Source organism: Strix aluco, chromosome W, assembly GCF_031877795.1.
Source record: "Strix aluco isolate bStrAlu1 chromosome W, bStrAlu1.hap1, whole genome shotgun sequence".
Classification (NCBI taxonomy): Eukaryota; Metazoa; Chordata; class Aves; order Strigiformes; family Strigidae; genus Strix; species Strix aluco.
Window position 1 is genome coordinate 35,930,855 of NC_133970.1, and position 24,479 is coordinate 35,955,333.

General features: G+C 43.2%; 1 protein-coding gene across 1 annotated transcript in view; it reads right to left on the reverse strand.

Moving 5' to 3' along the window:
- The window catches only part of LOC141917701 (secretory carrier-associated membrane protein 1), a 64,562-nt gene extending 50,247 nt beyond the window's left edge, over window positions 1–14,315 (reverse strand). Inside the window, exon 1 of the mRNA XM_074811096.1 lies at window positions 14,098–14,315. Within this exon, the coding sequence (XP_074667197.1) occupies window positions 14,098–14,154 (57 nt within the window). The 5' untranslated portion in view covers window positions 14,155–14,315. The remainder of the gene's footprint in view (window positions 1–14,097) is intronic.
- Window positions 14,316–24,479: the final 10,164 nt, after the last annotated feature.

Consider the following 24,479-nt stretch of genomic DNA (forward strand, 5'->3'; position numbering starts at 1 on the left):
AACCACCTTCACCTAGCTACACGTTTTCCCTGTTGCTTTTTGTGCTTGGAAGGAAGTTCCCAGAGAGCGAGAGAGGAGCAGCCCCAATCTTATCCTCCAAACTATTCAACATGCTCAGCAACGATGTTATACCTTAAAAAAATCTGATTGTATACAGATTAGAAGCAGAAGCCAGAAGTCTACCAGGACTGAATCCAGACTGGTGAATCCACCCTGGGGAAATCATGAGATCAGATCCACAAATCTAGCAAAATCAGTCTTGACCAACTAGGATTTCCTATCCCTACCACTCCTACTGAAAGGCTGTTTAAGTTTCTCAGTCGCAAAGATTAGAACCTTTCTAGTTTTCAGTCTAAATTTACTACCGATCAATTATACCCATCTTCAAGCACAACATAAGCCTTCATTTATCTCTCCCAGGTATGCATTCCCAATCACCTTTGTTTTGCTGCATGAAAAAGATAAGCTCTTTTCATTTCAAGATAAGCTCTCCATTGATTATCACAAATTATTCCCTATATGCACTTCATATTGCCCTTTTCTAAATGTGAATAATACTAACTGTACACTTTCTGGTAAGAATCCATCCTGAGTGTTATTTGATAGTAACAGCTGTACATCCCACGCTCTGTTGAGTACTTCCTAAAATCACACCGCTGGCTCAGAAAATTAGGCAAAAATGCAACAAAAAACGCCTGAAACTGTTTGCTGGCCTGAGTTTTTTTGATTTCTTGATCAAAGAGAACACTATCCATCCCACTCTTCATAAAGGAATGAGTTCTGGATAGCAAACAATGTTATTGCTGTTTCACTTGAAACTCCGTATGATATACTTTGCCTTCAATATGTCATGAGCATTTTTGGGGAGAGATTTCTGACAAAGTTTAACTTTTTTTCTTTTTTTTCTTCCAATTTTGTTCTCAAAAGTATTTGGCCAGCAACAGACATCAAAGCTTTCTTCCCTCCTAACTGCTGGGTCTCAGCTTTTAAATTAGGACCTGACACTTAGAAAAGAAAGTAGCCTGCACATGAAGGATGTGTTTTTCAACCCCATAACACTATCTATATTCAACTAGATTAAGCCTCTGAGATTGCAATTTACACATGTTCAGTACACATTCAGTATAAATCAAACAGCTAAACTCCCAAAGACTTCCTCCCTGTTCATGCTACAGCAAGCTGCATATGGAAAAGTTTCACAAACTTACTCATGTTTTAATGCAGTGTCAAACACTGCCGGTTCTTCATGCTTTATTTATATCATCCCAGGCCCAAGAAGGAGTAAAGTTACAGAAACTTCACAAAGCAGCTTAATTGAGATCTCATGTTTCACTATCCTAATAGTTGCTGAGGAGAGGGGCTCCGAAGAGGAGGACAGTGGCAGGGGACCCTTCCGAAAGCATCAAAAAACCCACGGCAAAACCACAAGATGAGAAGGCAGAAGCCCAGGGAAGAGGGAGAGCCTCAAGGCACCTCCCCCTGAGCGAGAAGAGTGAGCTGCTGCTAACGAGGGCAGTGGGCGGAGACTGGAGTGATGACGCCCAACGCGGCTCACCTACAAGAGCAGCCCCCAGGGAGCGCGAGCGACAGAGTGCTGTGTGGCAGTTCACGCAGGTAAGGCGTGCAGATAGGGCATAGTCCCTCTACTGGCTCTAGAGCTTATCTTTGCTAGTAGTCACCTCATCATCCTCCACGAGTAGACTGAACCATGGTCTCCACTCGGGTCAAAACCACCACCAGAAAGAACGTGGTGACCCAGACGGAGCTGCCACGCAAACATGCAGCGGTCCAGGTCCCGGGCTGCAGGGAGTGCCTGAGCCTGTCAGTCCTGTCGGAAGGCACCAGTGATAACACCTGTGTGCGCTGTGATCAGCTGGATGACCTGCTCAGCCTGGTGGTGGAACTCAAAGAAGAGGTCGAGAGATTAAGAAGTATTAGGGAGTGTGAAAGGGAAATTGATTGGTGGAGTAACACCTTGGCACCCCGGAAGCAACAGGAGCAAATGGAGGCTCCAAATGAGGTAGGTAATCGCTCATCCTCTTGCTACCAGGCAGAAGGAAGGGACCTAAGAGATGGGGGAGGCTGGAAACAGGTCCCTGCTCAGGGAGGCAGGAAAATCCTCTCCCGACCTCCCTCACCCTCCATGGTGTCCCTTCACAATAGATTCGGGGCCCTGGAACTTTTGAAAAAAGCAGAGAAAGATGAAGAAAATGAGTCAAACAAGGAGGAAGACCAAGGTCCACCAAGGCCAGGTAACTCTAGACCAGGTATTAAAACCAGTTCTAAAAAGAACCCCAGAAGAGTCATTGTAGTGGGTGACTCCATTCTGAGGGGTACCAAAGGCCCCATATGCAGACCAGACCCACTTCATAGGGAAGTCTGCTGCCTCCCTGGGGCCCATGTCAAGGACCTCAAGGCAAAACTCCCCGTTCTAGTGAGACCCAAGGACTACTACCCTCTCCTGGTTTTTCAGGTAGGTAGCGACAATATTACCAGGAGAACTCCTAAATCAATGAAGAGAGATTTCAGGGCCTTGGGGAAACTGGTTAAGGGGTCAGGGGCACAAATTGTGTTCTCCTCCATCCCTTCAGTTTCAGGGATGGATGAGAAAGATTACAGGAGAATTCAACAGATGAACTTGTGGCTCCAAGACTGGTGTTACCATCAGGGCTTTGGATTTTTCAATCACGGGTTCATGTACACGGCACCAGACCTTCTGGCATCAGATGGGATGCACCTGTCCCAGAGGGGGAAAAGGATCTTGGGGCAGGAGTTAGCTGGGCTCATTGACAGAGCTTTAAACTAGATCTGAAGGGGGAAAGGGACAAAACTGGAACTCCCAGACATAAGCCCCAGGGAAGATTACCAGAGTTTGTGGGCTGTTGTGCCAGCGATGACCCTCACCCTGCCATCTCAGTGGAGGCAAGGGATAAGAGACATGCAGCACAACAAAGATGCAAGGGATACTGATGGATCAGTAACCATGGTAATACCTGTGAAAGGTCAGGCTGGACTTAGGACCTCTAAATGCAAAAAGGTGCTGAGGACATCAGCCCAGCTGAAGTGCATGTATACCAATGCACACAGCATGGGTAACAAACAGGAGGAGTTTGAAGCCATGATGAAACAGGAAAATTATGATGTTGTGGCTATTACAGCAACATGGTGGGATGTCTCCCATGACTGGAGCATGCCAATTGATGGCTACAAGCTCTTTAGAAGGGATAGACAAGGAAGGAGAGGCGGTGGAATGGCGCTGTATGTTAGGGACTGTTATGATTGCTTTGAGCACAAGTGTAGTGACGACTGGGTGGAGTGTCTCTGCATTAGAATAAGGGGGAAGGCCAACAGGGCAAATGTCGTAGTAGGAGTCTACTATAGGCCACCCACCCAGGACAGAGAGGTGGATGAAATATTCTATAGGCATTTAGGAGAAATCTCATGATCGCTTGCTCTTGTTCTTGTGGGAGACTTTAACTTCCCAGACATCTGCTGGAAATACAACACAGCAGAGCGGGACCAGTCCCGGAGCTTCCTGGAATGTGTGGGAGAGAACTTCCTGACGCAGCTGGTGAGAGAACCGACCAGAGAAGGTACCCTGCTGGATCTCCTCTTTGTGAACAGAGAAGGACTGGTGGATGATGTGGCAGTTGGAGGCCGACTAGGGCACAGCGATCATGAAATAATAGAGTTCTCTATTCTTAGAGAGGCCAGGAGAGGGGGTAGCAGAACTGACATCCTGGACTTCAAAAGGGCTGACTTTGTCTTGTTTAGGCACCTGCTTGAAAGGATCCCTTGGGAGATGATCCTGAAGGGTAGAGGGGTCCAGGAAGGCTGGGAGCTCTTTAAGAAGGAAGTGTTAATGGCTCAGGAATAGGCGGTCCCCAGGTGCTATAAGAGAAGTCAGCAGCAGAGAAGGCCACCGTGGCTGAACAGGGAGCTTTGGCTGGAACTCAGGGAGAAAAGGAGAGTTTACAGCCTTGTGGTGGTTTGACCTTGGCTAAATGCCAGGTACCCACCAAGTCGCTCTATCACTTCCCCCCCTTCCCCCTTTTTCTCAACAGGGCAAAGAAGGGAAAGAAAATAAGACAGAAAAAAAACCCAAACAACCCCTGTGGGTAAAACAAAAGCAGTTTTAATATAAGCAAAGCAAAGGTCCACGTGCAGAAGCAAAAAAAGAAAACAGATTTATTCTCTACTTCCCATGAACAGGCGATGTCGGGCCTTCTCAGGAAGCAGGGCTCCAATACGCGTAGTGGTTGCCTCGGAGGACCAAGGGTGACCCCACCCCCTTCCTCCTTTCTCCCAGCTTTATACTGAGCAGACGTCATATGGTCTGGAATATCCCTTTGGTCAGTTCGGGTCAGCTGTCCTGGTTGTGTCCCCTCCCAAGATCTTGCCCACCCCGTCCCACTGTGGGGGGGAAAAATGTCGGAAAGAGCCTTGGTGCTGTGTAAGCACTACTCAGCAGTAGCCACAACACCAGGGTGCTATCAACACCCTGCCAGCTCCCAATGTAAAACACAGCACCATGAGGGCTGCTACAGGGGAAAACCAATTCCGGCTCAGCCAGACCCAGTACAGGCCTTTGGAAGAAGGGACTAGCCACTCACAATTATTACAAAGATGCTGTGAGGCTATGCAGGGCAGAAATCAGGAGGTCTAAAGCCCAGCTAGAAATTAATCTTGCTTCAGCAATCAAGCACAACAAGAAATGTTTCTATAAGTATGTCAGCAGCAAAAGAAAGAGCAGGGAGAGCCTCCATCCCCTGCTAGATGCAGGAGGAAACATGGTAACAAGTGATGAGGAGAAGGCTGAGGTCCTTAATGCCTTCTTTGTCTCAGTCTTTAATAACAAGACTAGTTGTACTGAGGGAATCCAGCCTCCTCAGCCAGAGGACAGAGACTGGGAGAACGACCCCCCCACAATCCAGGAGGAGACAGTCAGTGACCTACTGCATCACATAGACATACACAAGTCTATGGGACCAGATGGGATACACCCGAGGGTGCTGAAGGAGCTGGCTGGGGTGCTCGCCAAGCCGCTTTCCAGCATTTACCAGCAGTCCTGGCTGACCGGGGAGGTCCCAACAGATGGGAAATTGGCCAATGTGATGCCCATCTATAAGAAGGGTCGGAAGGATGATCCGGGAAATTACAGGCCTGTCAGCTTGACTTCGGTGCCCGGGAAGCTGATGGAGCAGCTCATCCTGAGTACCATCACACAACACATGCGGGACAACCAGATGATCAGGCCCAGTCAGCGTGGGTTTATGAAAGGCAGGTCCTGCTTGACAAACCTGATCTCCTTCTACGACAGGGTGACCTGCTTATTGGATGAAGGAAAGGCTGTGGATGTAGTTTACCTTGACTTCAGTAAGGCCTTTGACACCGTTTCCCACGGCATTCTCCTGGCAAAAGTGGCTGCTCGAGGCTTGGATGATCGCACGCTTTGCTGGGTAAAAAACTGGCTGGGTGGCTGAGCCCAGAGAGTTGTGGGGAACGGAGTTAAATCCAGTTGGCAGCCGGTCACGAGTGGTGTCCCCCAGGGCTCGGTTTTGGGGCCACTCCTGTTTAACATCTTTATTGATGATCTAGATGAGGGGATCGAGTGCACCCTCAGTAAGTTTGCAGATGACACCAAGTTGGGTGGGAGTGTTGATCTGCTCGAGGGTAGGGAGGCTCTGCAGAGAGACCTGGACAGGCTGGAGCGATGGGCTAAGGCCAACTGGAGGAGTTTCAATAAGGCCAAATGCCGGGTGCTGCACTTCAGCCACAACAACCCCCAGCAGCGCTACAGGCTTGGGGAGGAGTGGCTGGAGAGCTGCCAGTCAGAGAGGGACCTGGCGGTGTTGATTGACAGCCAGCTGAACATGAGCCAGCAGTGTGCCCAGGTGGCCAAGAAGGCCAATGGTATCCTGGCTTGCATCAGAAATAGCATGGCCAGCAGGGACAGGGAAGTGATCTTATCCCTGTACTCGGCACTGGTGAGGCTGCACCTCGATGACTGTGTTCAGTTTTGGGCCCTTCACTACAAAAAGGACATTGAATTACTCGAGCATGTCCAGAGAAGGGCAACGAAGCTGGTGAAGGGTCTGGAGCACATGTCGTACGAGGAGCGGCTGAGGGAACTGGGGTTGTTTAGTCTGGAGAAGAGGAGGCTGAGGGGAGACCTCATCGCCCTCTACAGCTACCTGAAAGGAGGTTGCAGAGAGCTGGGGATGAGTCTCTTTAACCAAGTAACAAGTGATCGGACAAGAGGGAATGGCCTCAAGTTGCACCAGGGAAGGTTTAGACTAGATGTCAGGAAGTATTTCTTTACAGAACAAGTTGTTAGGCGTTGGAATGGGCTGCCCATGGCAGTGGTGGAGTCCCCATCCCTGGAGGTGTTTAAGAGTCACGTTGACATAGCACTTAGGGATATGGTGTAGTTGAGAACGGTCAGTGTTAGGTTAGTGGTTGGACTGGATGATCTTCAAGGTCTTTTCCAACCTAGACAATTCTGATTCCATACATTAGCAGTATTAACAGTTTACATTTAACAGTAAAAGAAGCCTTAATGTCTTGCACCTACAATAGTATATTTTAACCTATGATTAAAAAACACTACAAGAAAGAACCATCCTTAAAGGTTACACATGTAACACTCAGAGGAATTAATGACTTAAAGGCAAAGTAAAAACTATTTCTGTACTTCTAGTAAAAATCTGAGTAACTACTAGAACAGTTAGTTCTTTCACATTTTCAAGTTTAACATCTCATTCACTGATCAGCCATTTCCCACCCTCACCCTAGCACTGTCAAGACACAACTATTAAATAGGATAGTGGAAAAGTAGCCAACTGGGGTTTCTTATCCTTGGCTTTCAAGCAGTGCCCATTATAGGCCACTTTATCCCATGGTCACAGAGCTATGAAGGGTTCTGAGATACTGAGCAAGGCAAATTCCCCACCTCTGAAACCAAGAACAACTTCATAAACTCACAATGCCAAATTTGTCCTAAAGCCCACACCAGTCCCATCTCACAATGGAGTACTGGATGCCCAACAAAGTATCATCTCTGTCATCACTGTTCTCAAAACTCTCCCCTTCCTCAGCTCTGAAAAGTGTGTTATGTTCGTCTTTGTAATATTAAAGTCTCAATATATACTGCAATACTAATGCAATACATGCTAACACTTTACTGAAAGTCTGGGGAGAAAAATGCAGCTATAACTGATACTGAATATCTATTAAAACACTTCACAGTTTTAATGGATTACAATGCAGTTACAGCACTGATGAAGTGTACTCTCAAAAGCTAACTACCATGTAGGTCAGCTAAAGGACATTTCCAATGTCATTATGTTTGACAATAAATTATGCAATATTTAGGGAATTATAAAATTTTGAAGTCATAAAGGGAAAAGAGATAAAGTCAGAAAAATATTTGTATTTTATGTCCTTTACTAATTTAAAGACAGACAACTTAATTGGGTATATTTTACAGTCATATAAAAGAATTAAAACTAAGTTATGCATATTGGGAGAGAATTTGTAACTCTCCAAAACAGGGCCTGAGAGAAACAAGGACTGGGAAAAACAGCCTGAGAAAGAGATAAGGGATAGGAATGCCAAGGAATGTGTCAAACACAAGTAATGAAACTATAGTCCCAGGGTGGATAACGTGGAGGCTGAAGCTTATAAGGCTGCCTGGATAGCACAGGATGCAGCTGGAGGACGGAGCCCTGCAGAGACAGGACAGTTCTGCTCTGGTACACCTGGTCAAGTTTCAAGGTGTGAGAGACAAAAAACAGGCCTTCAAGAAACAAAGACTGAGAAAAACAACGTGAGAAAGAGATAAAAGTTAGCAGGGGGAGGGGAGGCCCTCTGAGCTAAGGATTGCCTCAAACACTCGCAAGACAAAACTATGAGTCACAGGGTGCATTCTGTGGAGGTCAAAGCTGATAAGGCTGCCCGAATAACGCAAGATGGGACTGGAGGAGGGAGCCCTGTGAAGACAGGACGGCTCTGCTCTGGTGCACCTGGCCAAAACTTCAAGGGCCATCTGTCCGGTGAATGACCTTTGCTTCATTATCCACGAAATGCATATTAAAGTTAACACCCCTCAATATGCTAACGAGGGCTAACATGATCATGCTAATTACATCATCCCATGAAACACCTTACCCCTCCCCATACATGGGATATGTAGGTCTCCTGGTTTCGACCAGGATGGAGTTAATTTTCATTGAAGTATTTCATACCATGTGATGTCATGCCCAGGGGGGTGGGCGCGCTCTCAGGGTCGATCTCTCTCGCTTGAAGACGCTGCTGTCTGCTCGTCGGGTCTTGTTGTTGCTGTGGGGGCGGTCGCCGCACTCAGTAAGCCACTGCTGCATTTTACCCGTTTCTTTTTGGACTCACTATTGTTACTGTTGTTCTCTTGCTATATTTAGTAAATTCTTTCTTTTTATTCAACCTACGAATTCTCTTCTTTTTGTCCCTCCCCTATCTTACCAGAGGGGGGAGGGGGAGGTGAACAGCCGGCCACGTGGCATCTGGCTGCCGGCTGAGTTCAAACCTCCACAGTAGGTATGTGGGTCGACCTAGGGGATGGACTGAAGGAAAGTGTGTATAAATCGAGGGGGGAGAGAGGAGTGAAATATAGAAAGAAAAAAAGAAGACATGAAAAAGTGAAGACAACAGATGCATCCTTGAACCCTCGTTGGCGGGACTGACACAGGAACCCAGACCAGTGTTCTCTATTTCTACCTCTCTATCTCTCTTCTTTTCTTTTTCCCTTTTTTCCTTATTATCATAAGGTAACACAAGGCATACTATATCGCTTGCCATAATTTGTTATATACTTAGTCAATTATCATGTATCCAATTAGTACATTGTGGGAAATTAATAACTGTCTGGACTTTGAGAGTTGTCTCACCATTGTCCACTCTGTTTGGGATTTACAAATCTAAGTCACTTGTCTCCCTCGTTTGAGCTGGATGCAATACGCATACAGGCACACAACAAAACTTTTTAATTCTAAAGCACAAATACTGCAGAAACACGTCAAGTAATTAGGGTCCTGATCCTTCAAAAATAATTAAGGCTTCTCTTCCTTGCTATACGTTTTTATCACTTTAGCTTCACTTGAACAATAGCAGTCAAGATGTAAACTGTATAGATTCTTCTACCACACAAGGTAGCAGAGCTGTCAACTTACTATTAGCTTCAGCATCAGATCTCTAGCTTGTACTTCCTACCAAATCAGACAGAAGATTAATTTGTGCTCACGTGAGTCAGATTAAGTGTAATATCCAAATTATAACTGGAACTACCTCTGTAGTAAAGTTAAGCTCTAACATATACTTAACTCTAGTGACTCAAGTAATCCTGTGACCTCAGTGGGAGCAATTCAGGTGCCTAATACCATTTTTAGATCTCTTAGAGCATCTCGGATATCCACACAAGAACAGCAGTCATGACAGAACTACATAAGACCCACATCTTTTTTGAAGCAAGAACTCAAAGCTAAGCACTGTTTGGATACCTAATTCCACCCAAAGAAACTACTCATATAATTAACATTACATACATTTGAGGGTTTCCATGATCCTGTCCTTCCACACTGTAACTGAACAAGACAGACATAGGGCATTCTGTTCAAATCTTCATCTATATCACTTAGTGGTTTGGTTTTTACCTGAAGGTCACCATTCACATTTAAACACAAATCTATTTTAGTTTTCAGTCCTACCATAATTTCTGTAGTATCAAATACCTGCTCAGAGCTCCAATCACATCAGAGGAACCAACCCAAAAGAATTCATCACAGAACCCACTTTTTAAAGCCCCGATTCCACAATCACTCAGAAGTAAGTTTCACATGTTTGGATGACTGTAACAACCAGCCCTCCAAAATTTTACAGTCTGTCAGCCAAGCTAAAGGCCAGTGAAATTCATAAATCTACTTTAAAAAAAAAAGAATAATTTCTTCTCTTAGTAGTAGTATCATTCACTTATAAAAGAAAAAACCCCACATTTTTAGAGTAGATGAACTACTGAATTGTTTCTGAGTAAGTGAAACTTACATTGAATTCCAAGAGATTGCAGTTTCAGAACCTCTGTATCTGTATTATCTCTCAAGGTGGAAGACTACAACTATTCCCTGTCCTATGACTTAAAAACAAAAAAATAACAAAACAAAAAAAAACAACCCACCAAACACTCACAGACACCAAGGAGACAGCTACATAGGAAAATGTTTAAGCTGATTTTAGAAATTAATCTTTGTAAATTTATTTCATACTGGTTTAGTCTATTCAATAATAAACTGTCAGGGCACTTAGGGACACTCAAACCTCTCCTAGGTGGTCAAACCCACCTCACCACTAAGGACTTGCCTGGTCATCATGGGACTGTTGGCCAACCCTGGTTACTTTTGCTGGACCTGATACTGACCCCAACTTGACTTTATAAATTGGGATTGTATCCGACTCCTCATTATGGACTTGTCTAACACTCTGGACTCTTGTCTGAATGCAGTTACCATCACTGGACCTGCTGTGCTAACCCTGCTTGGGTGCTGTAGGACTGCACCATTTGTCAGTGAGAACTTTAGCAAGTATGAATTCATGCTCACAAGCTGTGACAAGTGTTTCTCAATGAAAGGAATAAAAAAAAATTTTTCACCATTAGCCCACTTCCATCTATGATCATAGAATGGTTTAGGTTAGAATGGACCTTAAAGATCATTTAGTTCCAACCCCCCTGCCATGGGCAGGGACACCTTCCACTAGATTAGGCTGCTCAAAGCCCCATCCAACTTGGCCTTGAACCCCTCCAGGGAGGGGGCAGCCACAACCTCTCTGGACAACCTGCTCCAGTGCCTCACCACCCTCACAGTAAAAAATTTCTTCCTTATATCTAATCTAAATCTACCCTCCTTCAGTTTAAAGCCATTACCCCTCATCCTATCACTACACTCCCTGACAAAGACTCCCTCCCCATCTTTCCTGAAGGCCCCCTTGAAGTACTGGAAGACCGGCATAAGGTCTCCCTGGAGCCTTCTCTTCTCCAGGCTGAACAACCCCAACTCTCTCACCCTGTTTTCATAAGGGAGGTGCTCCAGCCCCCTGACCATCTTTGTGGCCTCCTCTGGACCCACTCAAGCAGGTCCATGTCCTTCTTATACTGGGGGCCCCAGAGCTGAACACAGTACTCCAGGTGGGGTCTCACAAGAGCAGAGTAGAGGGGGAGAATCACCTCCCTCAACCCGCTAGCTAACTTGAGGTTACACCAAATGTATATTTCTTCACAATACTACTACATCAAATTCTAGCAAGATTATCATGTGTTCATTTTGAATGGTACATGGATGTATTTTCTTCTGCACAACTTTAACGTGATCAAAAGCTTTTTAACTTTAGAATGTTACTTATCTGTTTGTTCCATTACCTTATCTTTCAAACCAAAACACGTCTTGGGTTAGTTGGTACACCATCCAGAGGACAGCTATTTACAGAGGAATACTATGACTTCAAAAGCATATCAGCCTTTGGGTTCAGTTCAATTTCTGGTTTGTTTTTGGATTTCATTCAAGTTTTTTTAAGAAAAAATTAAAAAAAAAAGTGCCACATTAAAAAAAAAGCAGATGTTAAATAGCCACTGTCTCAAAATCAACGTTTTATGATCAATCCAAACAAGCAAAAAATTGAAACAAGAAATTCTATTTTACAAACTAAATTACTTTCAGGCAATCACAAAGCAGAAACATAATTTAATTTTAGATTACCAAAAGAATTAACTACCCAAAATACTGAGCAAACTAGATGTTTCTGCTTTACCTTTATCTTCCCAGAGAACGTATTTTTTGATTCAATATCAAGTAAGAATCTCTGCTGTAATCTTTTTATTAAGACATGATAATAGTCACAGGAAACCTCACAAGTAGATCACAAAAAATTAGTGAAACCAAAATATTTAAGAAAAAGCAGGATCTATCTTTAGACCTTGGCAATAACTCTTCCACATGACACCCCCCTCTCCTTTCTCTGCCATACTAGTTTATGATTTTACATAAGCACAGGAAGTAGCTTTGAAGGTAAGGAAAATAACCTCATCATACATAAAATTATCAAGCACAAATACAAATATGAATACATTTGAATAAGGTGTTCAGACAACATGACTTAGGTTGTCAGGGTCCATCTGGAAATACTGGTTCTACATATAAAGTATTTTAAAACACATAGTCAAACAAAAATTAAATGCAGACATGCATTAATACCCACTAATTTCAAAGTTGTTATGCCAATGGAATGACAATCAAGGTTTGGCTTATACGTGAGGCCTTCTGTCCCTTCAAATAAATGTGTGGATGAGTAAACGTATGCAAGATTACCTTCTGTGGTCAGTGGGACAAGACAGAAGTCAGCAGAGATAGGAAAAGCATACAGCTTTCCTAAAACAAGTTCTACAATTAAAAGAAATCCAGAACCATGTTTAACAGTGAGCTTCAAGTTACAGAGAAATCATTATAGAGTCCTTTTATCATGATGCATTGCAAATGAGAAGTAGAGCATGGATTTTGCCTGACAGGTACAATAGAAGGCTTTCCCTGATGAGAAACTGGAATAAACTATTGCACTTTAAGCAATGTCTTCAAACTGTAAGTATGGTTGAGGTAGGTCCCTAGCTTAGGTCACAGAAACACTACATAGGACAAGTTACCTGGGCTGATGAGCCATGCAGGGGCAACTATACCGCTTCCAATACCCCTAACCACTCCGGGTATCTATACACGATAAATTTTGCTATGTTATTTTCATCACTATTACAAAAAGCAAAGAAAAGCATCACATACTTTTGTTACTGAAGACATAGTCTAGAACAATGACACCTTTTCGGTACTTGGTACCAAAAGGTATTTAAAAGAACAGTGCTCACTACCATTGGTGCCAGTCCAAACTACTGTTGGTGACAACCTCAGTGCCAGGGCTGCTGTTCATTTAGAAGGTCATTGCACTGTGTAAAACATGCAGAAAAAACACAGTGACTAGCCTAAAGAATACACTAAATTTTATGATCAAAAACCCTTAACTAATGATTCAGACTCCAATGAATAAATGTCAGTAATGCCATGCTTCCAACAGTTACCTGCACAAAAATATGCTTGAAGTGTGACAGCTCAATTTTTAAAAGGCTTAGTTATTCTAGCTGATGCGCTAGTATGTGTGTGTTTTAAAGTGTCAGCATGAAATAAAAGCAAGGCACAAAACGTTCAGTAAGATTATTAAAGTAGCTCGAGAAATTAGTTGAACTGGATTCAAACAGCAAAGAAAGAACAGATAAGGAGTGAAAGCATCCAAGGATGTCAGCTCATCTTGACAGCTGAAACCAGAACAGCAGGTTCAGAAACAAGTCTCAGCTGTATGACAGGTCAGTAGTACAAAAACTAAAAGCTTTAGAATACACTACAACACAGCATTCTGAGATGCAGAGTAGAACTTACGCCTAGCCATCAGTACCCTGCGTGCTTCAGAAATAACATAAAGAAGCATGTAAGCTTGATAGGAGCTGGGAGGAGGCAAGAGAGGAAAACGGGGGTAAACTCACTAAACTATCTGGGTCAATCAAATGGAAGAAAAAACGTTGTAGCATCATGCACACATACACTGTTACCACCAAAATCAAGAAACTTTTATTTTTCCTTCAAAATAACGCACCTGAAACGCAATTTGTATCATTTTAGCAACAGAAGGCAAGACGAAACACAGAAACCTGAACTTGTGAAACGGCTGCGACCGTTTCTAGGGCTTCCAGAAGCGCTACTTATCCTACAACCCCCCCAGAGCCGTCATGCTCCAAGCCCCCGCGGAAGGCAGGCGCCTCCGACGCTGCTAATCGGCGCCCCCCAGCCCCCCCGAAGCCAGCGCCACCCTGCAGCGCTGGCCCTTCCCTATCTCCCACGGCTGAGAGCAGACCCCCCCCCCCCGCACGCAGCGGGGCCACTGCCCTTCCCTCCCTGGGACGCCCGCGGCTCCGCGCAGCTCACTCTGCCCTCACCACAACACCGAGGAAGGCTCGCAGCCCCCCGCCAGCCGCAACCTCACCTTGAAAGGGTTGCTGAGGTCTGGGTCGGCGAAGGGGTTGCTGTCGAAGTCCGACATGACAGGGGCAGGCGGACACAACGATCACTGAGCGGCAACTCTTCCCCTGCAGCACCCCCCACACTCGCCAGCTCGCGGGCTGCCCCCTGCTACTATCACCAGCCGCTACGACCCGGGCCCAAACCCGAACCGGCCACCAACCATCCACAGAGCACCGACCTCCCAAAATGGCTCCTCCGGAAATGAGGTTATGGAGTAGAACAACCCTGGAAGAAAAAGGAAACACCCACTCCCATGACAAGCAAGAGGCAGGGAGAGAGAAGGGCTTGGAAGAGCCCAATCCTGGGACGGGGAGGGAGGAGAACTGGAAGAGCCCATTTCCGGGTGGATGGGCTGTGAGGGTTGGAGACCTGCTGTGGCGAGGGCTGTTGGGTGTCCATCGCCCTCGCTGCACCACCTCAGCTGATGGGAGTCAACGGGGGGGACTCTGGCCCACCGCCCTCACTTGTCAGCACCAGCCCGGAGCCAAGGCGGAAGGAGGCCCAGGGCTTCCCACCTATTGTTACTGATTGTCACTGATTTGTTATTAATTTGAGTTGATGATTTTTGGAGATTTTGATAAGGAATGATTAGGACTAATCAATTAAATGGAATCACACAAAAATATCGGTTTTTATAGAAGATAGTGGTGTAATGTTTTAAGTAGTCATAGAGATGTTGTGTTTAAAGTAACCATACAACCAGTTACGCTGCTAGATGAGGTACCATTGTTAGACTGTTCAGTAAGGATGATTTATAGCCCTGGAGACTAGGTGTTTTAAAAGTTGTATTGTGAAAGGGCCTCGGAGCATGTTAAGACTGCAATGTGAGCCAAAGTCCTTGAGTCAAGGGCATTGGAGGGTCTTTCTTTTGAGTCAGTAGTCTGTGGTGGTTGCAAAAGCAGCCCCCCGACTCATTTCAGAACTCAAGTCCGCATAACTGGAAAGAGGCATGGATATTAAAATGATTTACAGGAATTAACATGTTTATGTATGAGCACTTAATTAATATGTATCATTGTATCCTATATAATCAGCATGTTATACGAATTAGGTGTGCGTTGTTGGTGAAACGATTCCCCTATGCACCCAGTGCTGCTAATAAAGGAGTGTCTGCTTATCTACATCACATTGGTGTCGATAAGTTCTTTATCCCATTTTTTGGTAACAATGTATTGGACTCCATGTTCCACGAAGCTACTACCGTCAGTCAGGATCTTCCAGCGGTGTGTCCTTCAAATCCTCTCGACTGGAGTACACATGCTCAATAGTAGCCAAGCAGTCATGCTCCAGTTGCCCTTCTTCCTGTGTAGAACTTAAAAAGACTGCAGGGTTTATCAGGTTAGTTGTTTTTAAAATCACATCATCTTGTTCAGTCAGGACCACCTGGTACTTCATCATTCTGCTCGGGGACAACCAATGTCCCCCCTTTTGTTCTAAAACAGTTATTACCATGTGTGGGACGTATACTGTTATTGTTCTTCCCAAAGTCAATTTCCAGACCTCTTGTATAAGCATTACTGTAGCAGCAACTGCTCGAAGGCGAGTAGGCCATCCTTTACTCACAGTGTCTAACTGTTTGGAAAAGTATCTGACTGATCTCTTCCAGCTTCCCATTCTCTGGGTCAGCACACCTAGTACAAGATGTTGTCTTTCATGAACAAACAGCTGAAAATCTTTGGTTAAATCTGGAAGTCCTAGGGCAGGTGCAGATATTAAAGCACGTTTTAAATCTTTAAAAGCCTGTTGCTGATGTGGGCCCTATACAAAAGGAAAGTTCTTTTGAGCTTCATACAACGGCTTAGCTATTAGACCGTAATTCATTATCCAAAGGCGGCACCACCCGGCCATTCCTAAAAAGGCTCTCAGTTCATGAACATTTTTCGGCTCAGGTATGCCACAAATAGCTTCCTTACAGTCTGTTCCTAATTGCCACTGTCCTTTTGAAATCTCAAAGCTCAGATATATTACCGTCTGACTTGCTATTTGGGCTTTCCTTCTGGATACTTTGTACCCATTTAATCCAAGGAAATTTAAAAGTTCTATTGTTACCTTTATGCAGGTGGATCTTTCTTCTGTAGCAATCAGTATGTCATCCACATATTGCAGAAGTAAATGTCCAGGTTTCGGCCGTGTATCATCCTGTTTCCATATTTCAAGTTCTTTTGCCAGCTGATTTCCAAAAATTGTCAGGCTATTTTTAAATCCTTGGGGTAGTCTTGTCCACGTTAATTGCATTTTTCATCCCGTTTGTGGATTTTCCCATTCAAAAGCAAATAATTTTCTGCTTTCCTTCTCCAGAGGTATACAAAAGAAAGCATCTTTTAAATCAAGCACTGTAAACCACTGATGAGTCTTCTTTAATGCTGTCAACAATGTATATGGGTTTGCTACTACAGGATAAATATCCTTAACTATCTGATTCACTGCTCTCAAATCTTGCACTAACCTATATTCACCTGAAGGTTTTCTAACCAGTAGAATTGGAGTATTATATACAGATTCACATTCCTCAAGAATTTTATACTCCAAAAACTTATCAATCAATTTCTTTAGTTCTTGTCTAACTTCTGGTTTAATTGGGTATTGCCTAATCTTTACTGGTCTTGCATCCTCCTTCAAGTCTATTTTCACAGGTGATGCTAATTTTGATTTGCCAGGTTTATCTGTTTCCCATACTATAGGAATTACTGCTAAATCTACTTCCTGTGGAATCTCCTGTTCTTTTATTTTCTCCTGTATCATCAGGATTTCTCCAGTTTTTGACTCAGGTATTTTTAGGAAGAGTTCCCCTTTTTCAAAAACAATTTGCGCATTTAATTTAGACAACAAATCCCTTCCTAACAAGGGTATCGGACATTCTGGTACATACAAGAATTCATGTGTAATTATTTTGTTCCCAAATTTCAAATCCAGGGGTTGTAGGAATGGCCTGTTTTCTTCTTTCCCTGTTGCTCCCCTTATGTTTGCTGGTTTTGTTCCTATCTTTCCTTTACAGGTATTCAATACTGAAAATGTTGCTCCTGTATCTACTAAAAATTTAACTTCTTTTTCTCCCAGCTTAATTACAACCAGAGGTTCAGCTGGGTTCCCCTCCGGTCCCCTTCAGTCGTCGAAAACCATTATTCTTGCTTCCTGTTGCTGACTACCCCCTCTTTTTGGGCAATCCTTTTTCCAATGCCCTTCTCTACAATAAGCACACTGATTTATTCCTAGAGGTGCATTAAAGTTTCGATTTCCAGAATTTACAAATCCTCCTCTTCCAATAGCCCCTCGTCCTCTTCCCCTGCCCTGACCTCTCACTGATGTTCCTGTTATTACAACCAATAACCTATTATCTCTGGTTTTCCTCTCTTCTTTCTCTCTATTGTTATACACTTTCCATGCCGCCTCTAACATTTTATTTAAATTCCTCGAATCCTCTCCCTCCAGTTTCTGGAGTTTCTTTCTTATATCTGGTGCAGACTGACCCATAAAAACCAAAGCTAATTGTGTTTGAGCTGCCTCAGTTTCCACTTGCAAGTCAGTATTTTTTCTGGCAGCCTCCTTCAATCTCTCCAGAAACGCAGAGGGAGATTCATTTTTATCCTGCTTCACCTCATACAGCTTAGACCAATTCACAGATTTAGGCATGGCATGTTTTACCCCATATAGAATCCATTTCTGATATCGACTTAATCTTTCTCTATGTTATGCACAATTTGGATCCCACTGCGGATCCCCAGAAGGAAAATTTTGCTCTAAAGTGCCATCAGTCGTCCCACTCATCACTACTACTTCTGCCTGCGCTTTACCAGTCCTTAATATCATTTGTTTCTCTGTGCCATCCATCAAAGTATCCAATATCACTTGCAAATCATTCCAATCTGGATTCTGTGTTCTAATAACTGTATCTACTATCCTGCCTACTTTCTCAGGATCTTCTCTATATGTCCCTGCTGCCTGCTTCCAAGCCATCAAATCCGTAACTGAAAAAGACACTTTTACATATACTGGTCCATCATTACCAACTCCTTGTCTCAGAGGGGCTATCACCTGTGCCTGCTGTCTGGTTCTCCTAGATATGGGAGTATGAATTACAACTTCAGCAGGTCCCTCATCCTCATCTTCTATTCCACTACTCTCTGGCTCTGGTGCCTCTATCGCTTGATCTCTCCTACCTCCATATCCCTACCTCTGAATTCTCTGTTCTCTTCGTGGAGGGGCTATATCTAATTCTGGTCCTTCCTCATCCTCCTTGGGAGGTATATATTTTATGCACCTTTTCCCAATATCACATGCAGAACAGCATTTCTTTACTTTCTTGTTTTCAGAAGTTGAAGCCATTACTAAATTATCTCTACTAATCAGTTTGCATTCCTTTTGCCAATCGGTTCGTTGTCTCAGATAAAAGAACAAATCTACTGAAGTGCTAAGGCTTGGACAATAAGCCCAAGCCAGAGTTGACCTATAGATGAATCCTGTACATTTTATAACTGATAACCATTGTGCTAATAGGCATTATACTAAGTTATAGCAAACCAACTATTCTGATGTAAAAGGTGGGAATACTGAAGCTTGAGCAACAGGCCCTGAACTGAAACTGCTAACTCCGTATGTAGTCATTAGTGAAATATGCATAGAAGATGTAGCTTAAACATCATAAAACATGTCTATCTTGAATGTATCCTTATATTTCTTTATGTGTGAGCAAGATAACAAGGCCACAGAAACAGTTGTCTGGCCTTGTGACCTTGCTCATAAATTAACTAGACCAGCAGGGAAACTCCCTTAGCTTCTCCCTTAAGCCCTGGCCAGGCTCTGGGGGGAACCTAATGTGAGATGAAAACCAGATGTTTCCGCTTAAAACAAAGGTGCCAGCTATTCTGGCTTACTGATTTTTAGGTATATAAGGCTGGACCCGCTCACAGCGACTTTGGAAGCCTCACCTACGGGTGGACGCACCGCGTAGGATTTCCCACTTGCCGGGACAGGCTCTCCAAATCCTCGCTGTAACCGGGGCTGCCCAGCGACTGCGGGTCTGGATGATGGTAATGTATGCAAGTGGTGATGGATCTTTCTTAATCACTATTCTCTCTCTCTCTTGTAGTAATGATTTGATGCATTACCCTGTATTTTCCTATTTGTTTAAGTGCACTATTCTGTCTTTTCTTACTGTATGTTTTCTGTATTATTCTGTTATATTATTTAGTTATTTCTAGTAAAATACGCCTGCTCTTTTTACTCTGGTGTCTGAGTTTAATTGATATCCCTAATCAGCAAAACATCTACATATGGAACTTCATTCCATTTTCCTTCCCTTCTACAAAATAACATTAACTGTAATATGGTATTATAACTCAAAGTTCCATTGGTTGGCCACTTTTCTTTATCTTCCAAAATATACAAAGGCCACCAATGATTACAGTATTCTATCATTTGGCTTTTATGTAAGTTATCATGTATTTCTCCCCAGTGTTCTAACAGGCATCCTAACGGGGAAGTTTTTGGTACCTTTTCATCAGAAGCCAAATTACCAACACTTTTACTCTTAAACAAATGTGTTAGCTTAGATGCCATTTCAGATTATTTTACAATGCACTCACACAATCACTCAAATCTTTCACTTCGTCCTTCTCCAGCTGCACCCCTCGCAGGATAACAGAACCGCAGATCTGAACTCCACACTCACTTCGTAATTATTTGTACGTCTCAAACTCACACAAACACCACCAGTTTTAAATACCAGAATACAGATACCAGATACAGATAAAATACCAGAATGCAGATGAAAAACTCTATAGCATATAGGTTTTTCCAGATACCAGATTTGTCCAACCCTGCAATAGCTTTCACTTATGTCTTACGGGCAGACACCTGGGCTTCCAGATTCCAGACGGGTACCCTTAGTCCAACCCTGCACAGCTTTCGCCACGTCTGATGGGCAGACTTTCCAGACCAGATAAGTGTCTTACTGTTGTTATAAATTGAGACCACAATGGACTATAATTCACTCTTTATTAATTATAGCAAGTAGAATATGAGCAAAGACAGCGCTGGACGGCAGGGGAGTCTGCGCTCCGCCAACTGCCGTGCTGAGTAGTTCAAATAGTCCCCTTTTTATACATCTTTACTTCCGTGCTCATGAGGTAGTGGAGGTACTCCGCGCATGCTTCAGTTGTTGTTAGGGGGGTCGTTTCCTGCCTCCTGGTATTTGTTGAGGCTGAAGTAAGAAGTCTTCCCTCTTTGTCTCATAGTTGATCTTTCACTCATATATCCTTATATGGGGCTGTCTTGTCCTGTTTCTTGTCGCTTCCTGGAAATCTGGTGGTTATCTTGCATGAGCAGTATCTGGTTCAGTTTGTGTGAGCGATTACAGTTATCTTATCTCACACAGGCGGCGTCCAGTGGTTGTTTGCATGAGTGGTTTCTGTCGTCTAATTTTACATTGAGCTTAACATAAATCTTAATAAACAATACCTTAGTCCACAGTTTCTCACAATCCCCCCTTTTTCTTTTTATCCTATTGTTTATTAGGTGCTACTTTCATCTTCATTCTTGTAAACAATTTCTTTTTCACAATTTCGACATTTATTATAGCACTCACAATAATGATTTTCGCGTGGCATAATACATTCACAATAATTTTCATCTTCATTATTAGATACACTTTCATATTCTACTCTCGAGGTTAAAATAAGCAATTTAGCTGTGTCAAACCGTTCTTTAATAAAATGAAAAATATAGCGTAATATACAAGGCCCAAATATAAGTCCCAGGATCAACATAATAAGTGGTCCTGCTAAAGCCGACAACAAAGTGGTTAGCCAAGGTGAAACATTAAACCAGTTTTCATACCATGACCTGCCCGCTTCACGATCCTTTCTACGTTGGTCTAACCTTTTCCGAAGTTCGGACATGGTGTCTTGGACGACTCCCGTATGGTCAGCAAAAGAACAACATGCTTCACTGAGAGCTACACATAACCCTCCTTCCTTCAAAAATAATAGGTCTAATCCTCTTCTATTTTGTAGTACTACTTCTGATAAAGACTTTACTGAAGTGGCTAAATTTTGGATAGATTGTTCTATTTTCGCTAAATCCTCATCTACAGCCATTTGCAAACCTTGTAATTCCTGACCTTGTACTAGAGAGGCTATACCTGTGCCTGCTCCAACTCCACCCGCTATCAGTAGTGTAGCTAGGGTTACCGCTGTAATTGGTTCTCGTTTTTGTCTATTCCGGTCTCCCTCAAAGTGATGCAATATTTCTTCCGAGGTGTGATGGATTAGACGAGGAACAATAATTACCTGCACGCAAAACTGAGATTGATCAAACACATTTAGAGATAGACAAGGCGTTATTCCGATATCTGAACAAACCCATTTAGCTCCTGGTGTCGGGATAGCCCATTTGTCCTTTTGATTTTTGTGTTTCTCTATATTGGTATTAGTGACTGTTCGGTTGCATAAAGGCTGATACTTTTCGGGCACTGTACCTATACATTTTCCTTGACCCGTTACTAATTGAATAGTAATTCCTTGCGTATGATTCCTCCGGCCATCCCATGGACATTCTCGTGGGTTTGAACCGTTAGACCATCGAATCCTTCCTGGTTTTCCAATTGCCTCAAAATATGGTGGTCTAATATTATAACATAACCAGCATTCTTCAGTTAAATTTGGTTTGCTTTCATTAAGGGTACGATAAGAGGCTTGCATTAGATTCCATAAAGGGTCTTTGGATTCTAACAACTTTAAATCCCTGGATAAGGAGAATTCAGTCATGGTACCATTAGCTGTTTTCAAGAAGGAGTCTGGGGAAGGGGTTGTGATGTTCACGGGGACAACCTTTTTTTTAGAGAAAGTGGGTGGATTCAGGACCGGATTTGGTCCTACTGGTAAAGGATCGTGGGGTATCCTTTCTTTTATTATTTTGAAAAAGCTTCCTCTATCTGCTCCAGGTTCCCAATATCTAATTCCCCAGGTACGGCCAATTAACCATGTGTCATCTTCTGGTTGTTTAACTTCAATTTCTATTCTGTCGCATTCTGATGGAGATGATTTCACCCCCCTTACAGATCCCCAGACCCCGGAGCCGTCAGATCCATGTTGTGGTGGAATGCAACCTGGAGGTCCCCAAGTGATACTTATATATTTGTCTCCTTTTGTTGGCCAGTCTGAGGCTATTGTCTCGCAACCCCAATAACCGCAATAAAAATGGCCTGGATAGTTGCAATAACTCTTTCCAGGATTGGAAGCTGGACACACATAGAAGGCTTTGGAGTTGGCTTCCGTCGCCTCCCAGCCTCTCTGGATATCGACCGGAATCATTGAGACTAATTGGACAGTAAAATTCCAATTTCCCGGAGAGGTCTGGTTTTGTATTAGTCTAGATTCCTGTAAGTTATATAGTTTCCAGAGCATTGGTTCATGGGGGTTTCCATTTGCTTGGGTTATTATCAATAACAAAACTAGCGGTACACCAGAAAAAAAGGTGTCTGTCAATTTTGCCAATTTAAGTATATTTTTATCATCCCTGGGGAAGTTTGGCCATTGTTGCTTTTGTGTCCCATTGTTCTGATTCTTTTCTCCACAGTTTGTTCCTCCTCTGCCTCGCCCATCGACTCGGTTGCTTCGAGCCACGGGGTGTACCATCTTCTCGGCAGCAAGGGAATTCTTCAGGAGAACAGCTGTTTTGGGCTTTCTGCCTGTTTATATAGGCTCCCCACTTTACAGCTTTAACTAATGGGATGAGGCAAGGCACAGTTGGTACTTCCCTTCTTACACTTTATAGCCAAGATTTCAGTTACAAAGGGGATTGGTTCGTTGGAATAGTAACAATAATATTGAGGGTTTATTCCTTTGGTAAAAATTTCCCACCACTCATGGGATTCTTAAATAATTTCTTGTTTAGACTCTAATTGCTTTGATTTTCACTCAGTGAGAGTTCTTTGGATTTTCCAACACTGTGTGCAAACCCCTATTGAAGGGTATCCACATTCACAGTGAGTCCACCATTTATCCTGGCATACCATACACTTGGAACAAGCAAACGGATAACAATTGCGGTTCAAATTATTACACTTAATTCGTATATCTAGAGTGTTTATATCAACATATTTTCTATATTCAATATTGTGTGGTTGCATGAGTTTAACAATTTCCTTTAGTACATTTTGTATGCTTCCATATATAATATACGAAGAGAGAAATAATTATTGCGAATATAAACAACAATACACACTTTATACCAAAAGGTAATGCGACAAAATGATCAAGCAAAGTTTTTATCATTACTTTATCTTTTCAGGGTTATCTTGGTGTCACCTGGAGTACTGATTACTTTCCAGTGGGGTCTTGTCACTGGGCCTTTAACGCGGCTGGCATGAGTCCATCCACGCTCAGCAGTCCGGACAGCTGTTTCTGTTGTAAGCAAAATAAGATAAGGTCCCTCCCAATTGGGTTTTAGGGTTTCTTCTTTCCATGTTTTAACTAATATCCAGTCCCCCGGTTTGAAAGTGTGAATTTTTAAGTCCAATGGAGGTCGTTGCACAATCAGCCCATGTTCCCAAAGTTTGTTACGATGCTCTGCTAATTGTGAAACATATTCATTAATTACACGATCTCGAATTAAAACATTTGTTTGTGGACTTTCAATTCTATAGGACATTCCATATACCATCTCAAACGCTGATATTCCTATATCTGCTCGGGGTCTGGTTCTGAGTATTAATAGTGCCATGGGTAGGCACTTGATCCATGATAGTTTGGTTTCTATCATTAATTTAGTCAAAATAGTTTTGATTTCTCCATTCATCCTTTCAACTTTTCCCGAACTTTGTGGATGCCATGGCGTATGGTATTCCCACTTAATTCCCAGGTTTTCTGCTAGATCTCTAACAATTTTTGACACAAAATGTGTTCCTCTGTCTGAGTCGATTACATCAGGTACTCCATATCTAGGTATAATGTGTTCAAGTAATACCTTAGTAACCTGGTTAGCAGTTGCCTTGGAGGTAGGAAAAGCCTCAACATAATGTGTTAAATGATCCACCATTACTAATAAATATTTGTAACGCCCTACTCTGGGTAGTTCAGTAAAATCCACTTGTATGTGTGAGAAAGGTCTGTATGCTGGGGAACGTCCTCCAAGAGGTTTTTGTCTCGTGTTGTTTCGATTAACCTTTTGACAGGTCTCGCAGGCTGCTGTGACTGTCTTTGCTATATTATATACGCCTATACAGGCAAACTGTTGATTGAAATGATCAACTAACGCCTGGGTTCCCCAGTGGGTTTTACTGTGTATTTTTGAAAATATTTCGAGTGCTATGCCCTTCGGCAAGACTTCTCTCCCATCTGGTAATAT